This window comes from Quercus lobata, chromosome 2 (assembly GCF_001633185.2).
Source record: "Quercus lobata isolate SW786 chromosome 2, ValleyOak3.0 Primary Assembly, whole genome shotgun sequence".
NCBI classification, from domain to species: domain Eukaryota; kingdom Viridiplantae; phylum Streptophyta; class Magnoliopsida; order Fagales; family Fagaceae; genus Quercus; species Quercus lobata.
In genome coordinates this window covers 48,026,046-48,036,075 of record NC_044905.1, presented here as the reverse complement: position 1 = coordinate 48,036,075, position 10,030 = coordinate 48,026,046, and the positions used below count along the sequence as shown (strand labels likewise).

The 10,030-nt window shown below is 36.3% G+C and overlaps 1 protein-coding gene across 1 annotated transcript; it reads right to left on the bottom strand.

The window, feature by feature from the left end:
* Positions 1 to 4,273: 4,273 nt before the first annotated feature.
* LOC115965443 lies at positions 4,274 to 5,533 on the bottom strand. The gene has a single exon (XM_031084673.1). It carries the CDS (start codon positions 5,531 to 5,533, stop codon positions 4,274 to 4,276), a length of 1,260 nt encoding a protein of 419 aa, XP_030940533.1.
* Positions 5,534 to 10,030: the final 4,497 nt, after the last annotated feature.

The window sequence follows — 10,030 nt, the reverse complement described above, 5'->3', positions numbered from 1 at the left end:
AAAAAATAGACCCAATAAAGAACCGCAAAAGGGATCATATCACCTACAATTAATTAAAGTACAATCCCTATGATATAATTGAGTCGGCCCAATTAGAGCTTGTCATGTCAAAACCGGACCCAATAAAGAACCGCAAAAGGGACAATAAAACCTACAATTTGTGCAATGTGATTGAGTTGGCCCAATTAGAGCTTGTCACCTCCATGATTAACGGAACCAAGAAAATCTGTCACCCTCTTTAACCTCAGAAATTATTAGGTCCACTGGGAGGACTGTTGAAGTGGTTATTCTAACCAATGAAATAATGTCACTTATGCAAATGCGTGAGTTAGATTCCTGTAAGGTTGAATTTAATCAACCATCTTGTTGGTTTTATTCCGTGCCAAATTTGCTTGTAATTCAGCATTTAGAAACTCTGTATTTAGGTGGGAATCATATAAGGGTATTGTGTGAGAGAGTGTGAAGAAAAAGCTCAATAGTGTGCACCCAGCAAGGCCTCGCGACTGGCTCGTGGCTGGCAAGTCGCCAAAGCTAGCACACGTGTGAAGCATGCAAAGGAGCTGAAGAGTCACGTTAGCTGGAGCACTATAGGACAAAACTTCCAATCTGGCCAGCAGTTAGCTTGCGACTCAAACTCGAGACTCAGTCAAATCGCGAGGTCAAGTCGCCAGACCGCTCTGTTTGGGAAAAACTAAACTTTCGCATTCCAAAAACACATCAGTATAAATACCCCTTATACCCACATATTGTAGAGAGCTTCCAGAAAGAATTTTGAGAGAGAAACCCTAGAGAAAAACAAGATTGACTTATCCACAATCTTCATCCATTGATTCTCCAAATTCCTCTACTCTCACTCTCCCCATTGTTACATCCTTGAGAGGTACATTAGCCAAAACCTTTTCTCACCATACTCATATCTGTGAGGAGGCTATTTGGTGCTTGGGAAGTAGTTAGGAAGGGACCAATTGATATTGGTTGATGCTATGGGTTATAGCAGAATCCGGTAAGCTAGAAAAGACAAAGGTTCGGCGTAACCTTGATGGAGCAAAAAGCTTAGAGGGCTTAGGTACACTGGGTAGATTAGGCTTGGAGGGTCTTCCGCTGTTCATGTATCCCAACTTGATTCTCTAGTGGATTATTGACCGCTTAGAGGGCGGCGGAGAGGTTTTACGCCGAAGACTTCGGTTTCCTCTTCAATAACACATCGTTGTGTTGTCTTTGTGTTTGTATCTCTCTTCCCTTAATCTTTGCCATTTAATTTTTGTTGTGGTTGTGATTTTATTTGGTTTAGATTGTTTTATCAATTTTGGTTTAGCTTATTTTCATATTCCACACATACATTGTTTGATAATAAGCTTGAATTGGTAATTTTTATTTTGGGGGTCCAAACGTTCAAGGTGTTTTACACACTATTTGAACATTCAATTCCCAATCAACATGAGAAAACACGCAGATTGCAGAGATGCGGGTTGTGAGCAACGGCATTGGAGGAACAATGTGGAGACCTCTGCAATCTGGTTTTGTTATGGCTAATTTTGATGGCGCCGTGTTCAGTGATTCAAACATGTCAGGTATTGAAGATGTAATAAGGAACCACAATGGAGCTGTTATGGCCTCTTGTGCAAAAAGTTTAGATCAAACTTACAAGGCAGAGGAGATAGAAGCTTTGGCAGCACTCAAAGCATTGAAGTTTACGTACGAACTGGGTTTCCAAAATGCCATACTCAAAGGGGACTCTCTTGGTCTGATTCAAGCTTTGAAGGTAGAAAACCATAAACTATCCCCACTAGGTTTATTGGTAGAGGATGTCAAGTTGTTTGTAAATAATTTTGTAAGATTGTCGTATTCTCACATTAAGAGAAGCGGCAATAGTATAACTCAGAATCTGGCAAAACATGCCATACGCACGCTAGATTTTCAAGTATGGATGGAAGATGTCCCACCACATGTTATTTCGTTTTTAGTCGATTTACCTTAATGAAATCACACAAGTTCATTCTCAAAAAAAAAAAAAAATATATATGTATATATATATATATATATATGAGAATTAAAAATAAAAGACCACTAGGTAATATTACATTTGCATAAATGATAGTGTTTTATTGGTTAAAAGGATCAGGAGGACCATTTTAGCTCCATCCCTAAGCACATATAGTATTCCACATTGTAAGAAGCACAGTATATTGGCACAACATCAAACCCACATTATCATTACATATTTAAATTGTTTGAATATGCAAAACATGTTCACAACAAAACCATAGTGACAAACTGCAAACAGTTAAGGCACATTTGGTAGATTGCGATATAGACACTGTCACATAACCAATAGCTATTCCTTTTTCTTTTTTTCTTTTTTCTTTTTTATAATAACCAATAGCTATTCTTATGGTAAGGTTTAGATATTCTTTAGTTTGGTTATGTTTTTATAATGGGGATTGATTATTCTTTATGAATAGCTATTCTTTAAATTGAGGAATAACTATTCCTTTTAAAAAAAGTAATAGTTATTCCTTGAGTCTTTTGGGTTAATATTGCAAAATCTGAACTTAATTTGCGTTATAGGAACTGTTGAAAGTTATTTGGGATTTTGAGGAGAGAGACAGAATTTCGGTATCACCATTGCCGAAATTCAGCCAAAAGTAGGAGAGAGAAGAAGAAAAAGGAGGTGAGAGAAAATGTTGAATTTCGGCAACGTGGATACCGAAATTCCTCTGCCCACTGTTGCTGCCTGAGTCCTGTCTCTTGTGTGCCCGAGTGTGGAGTGCTCACAAAACAAAAAAAAAAAAAAAAAAAAAAAAAAAAAAGGCAATTGCGGCAATGCCATTGCCGAAATAGGGAAAAAAATAATTTTTTTTGGTAATTGTGGCAATGGCATTGCCAAAATATAAAAAAAAAAAAAAATGGTTCCGAAATCTCTGGAAGAGTAAAAAAAAAGTGTCATGTCCACAATATTTTTACAACATTTTCACAATAAATCACATGTAATTAGTTATTATTAGTTAAAAAAAAATTCGGTGACAACCGAATTGTGGCAATGCCATTGCCGAAATGGGGGAATAAAAAAAAAATTAGCAATTGTGGCAATGGCATTGCCGAAAATGGGGAAAAAAAAAGAATTGTGGCAATGGGATTGCCGAAAATTTAAAAAAAAAAAAAAAAAAAAAAAGGGGGAAAGAATTGTGGCAATGGATTGCGAAAATGTGAGGGGGGAAAAAAAGAAAAGAATTGTGGCAATGGGATTGCCGAAAATGTGAGAAAAAAAAAAAAAAGAATTGTGGCAATGGGATTGCCGAAAAAAATTTAAAAAAAAAAAGAAAAAAGAATTGTGCCAATGGGATTGCCGAAAATATGAGGAAAAAAAAAAAAGAATTGTGGCAATGGGATTGCTGAAATAGGCGAAATTTTTTTTTTTGGTAATTGTGGCAATGGTATTGCCGAAATAGATGAAATTTTTTTTGGGTAATTGTGGCAATGCCATTGTCAAAAATGGCGAGGGGAATAATGGAATGGAATTGTGGCAATGCCATTGCCGAAATAGGTGAAATTTTTTTTTAAAAAAAAGGTGGTTGCCGAAATCTGGGGAGGAATTTAAAAAAAAATGTTACACTCACAATATTTTTATAATATTTTCACAATAAATCACAGGTAATTAATTATTATTAGTTCAAATTTGAATTTATCACTAGATGTGGCAATGGCATTGCCGAAATAGGAGAAAAAAAAAATTGTGGCAATACCATTGCCGAAATAGAGGAGAGAGATATAAAAAAAATAAGCGTATTATTCTTTCAATATTTTTTTGACTGAACCAGTTTGGTTTGTCATATTCTTTTAGAAATAGATAAGGATAGATTCAAGTACACTCTCTCGTACATTGATTCTTATTCTAAAGTACGTAGTGCTCAAATCTGATTTTTCCTCTTCAGATTGTGGTCCTTTGATTTCTTTCCTTATTTGAAGCTTTCAAACATGGTAAATGACCCAAGCACTCCATAAAAGTATACATTTTAAGGTGTTATCAAAACCCTAAACTATAATACACAATATATATTTAGACATACACAGACACAAAATAAATAAACGTACACCCCAATCCAACTTGGAGTGCTAGAAAACATCATAGCATATGGAATTAGCACCATGTTCTTTCAAATAATACAAACTAACAATATGGTCCAACTCCTAAAACATAATTAAAAATTAAATAAAAACAACAGTCCAACCAATCCACTGAAGTAGATTGAATACTTATGTTGGGTCATTCAGTTTAGCCACTAGTGGAGCCAGCCACAGTTCGAGTGGAGCATGTTCCTCTATTATGGCCTTCTTGCCTACAGAGACTGCACAATGGCCTTGGTTGATGCTTTACCCCTTCGTCCATTTCATTTCGAAGCCGAGTTGTTCTTGGTCGACCTTTTTCACGGCGCAGCTTGACATTAGGATACAAGACCAGGAAATTAGGCTCATTCCAATGTACACTGTCTGGAACCGTGCGAAATCTAGGTGCATAACAAGCAACTTGTTCTTCCAAATGGTAGCAACGGTCGATATATTGCATTGTAGAGATGCCTTGATATTTACACACGGCAATGACATGTGAGCACGGAATCTTACAAACCTGCCATTTTTGACAACTACAAGTGTTCTGCCTCAAATTTACCTCATGACAATAATTACCCCTATATGCAGAGTTAGGGTTTATTGGTGTTCTGACTTCAAACAAACCATCTTCATGACCGAACACAGTAACTGAATGCTTTGGTGCCTTTTTTTCCCATTTATTGAATTTATTCTTTGCATAGGCCGTAATGCGTTCACCGGCAGTAACCTCTGCACATGCCTTAGTATACCGATCGACAAAGTAGGCAACACAACTATAGTATGTAAGTTCAACTAATGTAGTTATGAGCAGATTTCTAACACTCTTTAGAATTCCGTTGAAGCTTTCAGACAAATTTGTGGTCATTTCCCCATAACGATGTCCACCATCATATGCTAACGTCCATTTTTCCACCGGTATTTCCCTTAAATACTTCTTACCATCTGCACTTAATTGAGTAATTCTATCCCTGATGATTTGATACTTTCGTAACTGATTCTCCATGCCTTCCCACATTACCATAGCCTTCAAGTTTTTATTCCCAATTTGTTGATTGAAATTGCTAGCCACATGGCGAAGGCAAAAACGATGATACCAACGTGTCGATTGACATATAGTCCATATCGCTGCCATTATACCAGGATGACGATCAGATATGACACATAACCCTTCCCGATTAGTGACATTAATCTGAATACAATGCAAAAACCAATACCAACTATCATCAGTTTCCTTCTCCACAATGGCAAAGGCAAGTGGAAAAAGTCTGTTGTCACCATCCCACGCTGATGCAATCAATAACGTACCTTTGTACTTACCATATAGGAAAGTTCCATCTATACTAATCACTGACCTACAATGTTGAAAACCTTCAATTGATGGACCAAAAGCCCAGAACACTCTCTCGCATATCACATAACCTGGCATAGTAGCAGGTATTGTTCTCCAAATAACCCTGCTGCTCGGGTTTGAATCAGTCAAAGCTTTCAACCATTTTGGCAATAATTGGTAAGATTTGTCCCAATCACCAAATGCTCTACCAATTGCTTTCTCTTTTGCCTCCCACACCTTAAAATAAGAAGGCCTGTATTGGTACTTATTCTAAAGAGTCTGTTGAAGTGAAGCAATCTTTATGGTTAGATCATTTTTGACAACATCCCTTAACTCAATAACATGGGTGTCTAATTGCTCATGATCTTGTATGACCGTGGACTCTGTACATGTGTGTGGACCATTGTATTTCCTAACCTCAAACAACCCATATATAGCCCGGAAGCATGCTCGAAGACGCCAAGAACAATTTTTGCACCTTACAGACCAACATTCTGGATCTGACTCTCTTACACAAAATGTTTGGTTCCTCTCGATGTGATAGCGTTTAACAGCAACTTGTAGTTCATCCTTATCGGCAAAAAGCAAGCCCACATAAAACTCTTGGGTAGGATCCCAAATACTCTAAGTGGGCTTTTCAAATGGTGGGGTTGGATCAATCATATTATCCCACGTGTTCTGTGAAAAGCTTAGTGATGAAGGTTGATGGATTGCCATAGTTGGACTGCTTTCATGATTACCTTCATTTGGAGGCTCCTGTTCATCTCCAATATCATCAAGGACCTCATCGTCATCAAGTTGGTCATTACTATCCATGGTTCGCATCCTTTCTGATAATGTATGGACCGCATTTTCAGTAGTAGCAGCTATGCGATGTGTATCATTGGGATCATTAGCAGCTCTTTGAGTGGCGGTTTGGTCATACTGAGCTTCAAACTCAAAACAAGTAGTCTCTTGTGTGACATGCTCAGTTGGATTATCATAGTCAGCATCTCTGTTGTTCATTGGCCGAGAAGGAACATGTTGGTCCTCAGTTGCAACATGGGTATATGGAGCATGATAGTCAGCACCGCCAATGTTGATTGGGGAATGAGCCGCATCTTGAGAATAATGACCAATATGAGTGGCATATGGATCATGGAAGTGCCCGCCATGTGAATAACTAAACGATGCACTCGGTCCTTCGTTGGCATATCGAATGGGGAAAACATCTCGATGGCTTCTTATAGGCTCTACACCCACATGTAACTCTGCACCTACAAATCCATATTGGCGGTCTAACATATCGAATATTGCATTGACACCATTATCATTTGCTACCAAAACTTGCTGGTAAGTCACAGGATGCGGATGACATTGAAATGGAAATCTATACCAAATAGTCAATTTTGAATCTTCTCTGTTTATATGAAGCATGGATACTACTCCATCACATAGATCTTCAAATGTAGCACCCCGGCTTAATGGAAGTATAGAAGGAGGTGGCCCTTCGTAATAAACCCTATTTTCTCCATGTTTAATTATTCCATTGGAATGGATGAGAAAAATGAACTTTTCTGCCATCTACACTAAAACATAATAATAGTATTAATAAATTAACACCACACAACCATTACAATACAATACAAGAAGGTAATCCATTAAAAATATTCACTGATAATAATAATATTAAATTATTTTTTATTAAGGTTTATGAATGTATACTAACCTTTTTTTTTTGGTTTTCTTATAGCATATGTGTATATTATAGGCTAACAAACTAAGTATTTCTTTAAGGAAATATATGTCAATTTTGAAATTTAGGCAAGAATTCATGGATAAATAATTTAAAACATATCATACAAATCACTTCATGTTGCAAAACACATAATACAAAAACAAGATTTGCATGAACAAATAATTTAACAAAAACAAGATTTTCATGCTTAGCTATGCCCCTAAAACATATCAACATGAATATTATAAAAAGAAAAGTAACTACTTAAGAAATATAACTCACCTTCTAAGAGATAACGAACGGATAGATATTTGCAAGTGTTGTTACTTATAGTTGTTTGTAGAATGTATGGCACACATGATTTGAAAATGGTTGGTAAAATTATGAGGGGAATAAGAGTGGAGAAGAAGGTTGATGGAATTTATAGGGGAAAAAGAGTAGAAAATAAGAACTGTGGAAATTTCAGTGACATTAGTGCTGTTTAAATAAGATGCAAGTTTCATATCAGTTAAATTCAGTGATATTATAGGGTACTTTTACCGTAAAAGAACATGACAAACAAAACTCCTTCGGTCAAAAAAATACTGAAAGAATCTCTGCAATGCCATTGTACTTGAATCTATCCTTATAAGGTACTTTTTTTTATATGCGTACTTTTTTTTATCTCTCTCTCCTCTATTTCGGCAACAAAAAAACACTGAAAGAATCTCTGCAATGCCACAAATACTGAAAAGAATCTCTGCAATGTCATTGTACTTGAATCTATCCTTATAGGGTACTTTTTTTCATATGCGTACTTTTTTTCATATGCGTACTTTTTTTTTTATCTCTCTCCTCTATTTCGGCAATGCCATTGCCACAAACCAAATGAGATAAGGAGTTGAAGTGATTGGTTGATTGACTCTTTGTTTTATTTTTTTTTACTTTCTTTGCTTTTTTTGTTCACAGCGTGCACGTAAAAATCTATGTACTTTCTTTGCTTTTTTTTTTTTTTTTTTTTTTTTTTTTTTTACAGCGTGCACATCAATCAATTTTTTCCTTCCGTATTGTAAGAATCTATGCACTTTCTTTGTTTTTTTGGGTTTACAGTGTACACATCAATCATTTTTTTTCTTCAGTATTGTAAGAATCTATGTACTTTATTGTTGTTTACAGCATACACATCAATCATTTTTTTCTTCCATATTGTAAGAATCTATGTACTTTCTTTGCTTTGTTGGTTTACTGTGTGCACATCAATCATTTTTTTCTTCCATATTGTAAGAATCTATGTACTTTCTTTGTTTTTTTTTTTTTGGTTTATAGTGTCCACATCAATCATTTTTCTTTTCTATTGTAAGAATCTATATTTCTTGTTTTTTTTTTTTGTTTACAACGTGCACATCAGTCATTTTTTTTCTTCTATAAGAATTTATGTACTTTTTTTTGTTTTTGTTTACAACGTGCACTTTAGAATAAGAATCAATGTACGAGAGGCTGTGGAAGAGAGGCTGTGGAGAATAAGAATCTATATACTTTTTTTTGTCTTTGACACTTTTACGAGGGTTTGGAAGAGAAGCTGTGGAGAATGAAAATAAAAATGTACACCACAGTACACATGCACTAATTTCAAATGCCAAAAAATAAGTACACATTTCTTATTTTCACAAAGGTCTTACAGTTAGTAGTATAATGTGCTATGTATACTATCTAGGTATAATATTTTTACAATGATGCATAAATAATGATAATACTTTAATATATTTTTAATAAACAGTCATTTTACATTGATTAGTGATTGCGACGATGGGGTACATTCAATTTTTGTTGTGTTCCACAACATGGAGGATGCCTATTTTCTCGTTGTGGGTACCTTCGTGCTTGCACAGGACTTCTCCCCATGCGCCTCGACTGTGTTCTAATATCAACCTCTGTTTGATAATTACCATAGTCGTCATTTTCATTATCTGAAGACACCTCCATATCTTGGCTATCTTCTGCATCTTCCCCACTGTCCTCATTTGAGGCATCTTCCTCAGAGTCTGTTACAGAGGCCTCTTCCTCGGAGTTTGGAGCACATGCCTATGTATTTTGTGGTGTGCAAAAATCACCAACATGAGGGGATGGTTGGGAAGGTTGTGGTGTGCAGAAATCATAGTTGTACTGGCTATCTTGGCCATAATTGTATTGCCCAGCATAAGATGAAGGTGGCGATGGGTGATTGGAGGGAGGTGTTGAATTAGGTTGGGGATAATGGTCATAGCTAAACAAACCCTCAAATCATTGTCCTATGGAAGTGGATGACCCAATTTGTTGATATAAATTCATGCAATACTCGTTGACATTAATTGGATTATACTCACTGAAGGTGGTTGGCTTATTACCAGCAAATGTTGATGGCCCAGCTTGGGTAGAGCTGTACATATTGTGTTGTGCGGAGGTGGATGGTCTGGCATCATCATTTCTGCATTGTCCATGTTGTGCAGAGGTGGACGAGTGGGTTTCAGTATAGGTTTGTGGCTGTCTTCCTTGGCGCCTTTGTCGTCGCTCGAAGGTTGTCACCCTCTCAGTAGGGACGGAGGAAATATTTGCTTCCATCGATAACTTCAGTCTGGTAAGGCCCTCTACTATTGGTGGAATGACTTGTTGTGCTGTGAGATCATTCCTCTATTGGTTTGCAACAGCTAAATTTAACATATTATTGACCTTAGTTTGTTGCCGTAGAAAAAGGAAAATAACATTTATTAGTGCAGTATTATTGAAAAAGCGAAAATAATAATCTATTATCAATATTAGTGCAGTATTTGGATGTGTAAATAACTTGTTATCAATATTAGTGCAGTATTATTGAAAAAGCTAAAATAATAACCTGGTACATATGGGCAGCCGCCTCTGGT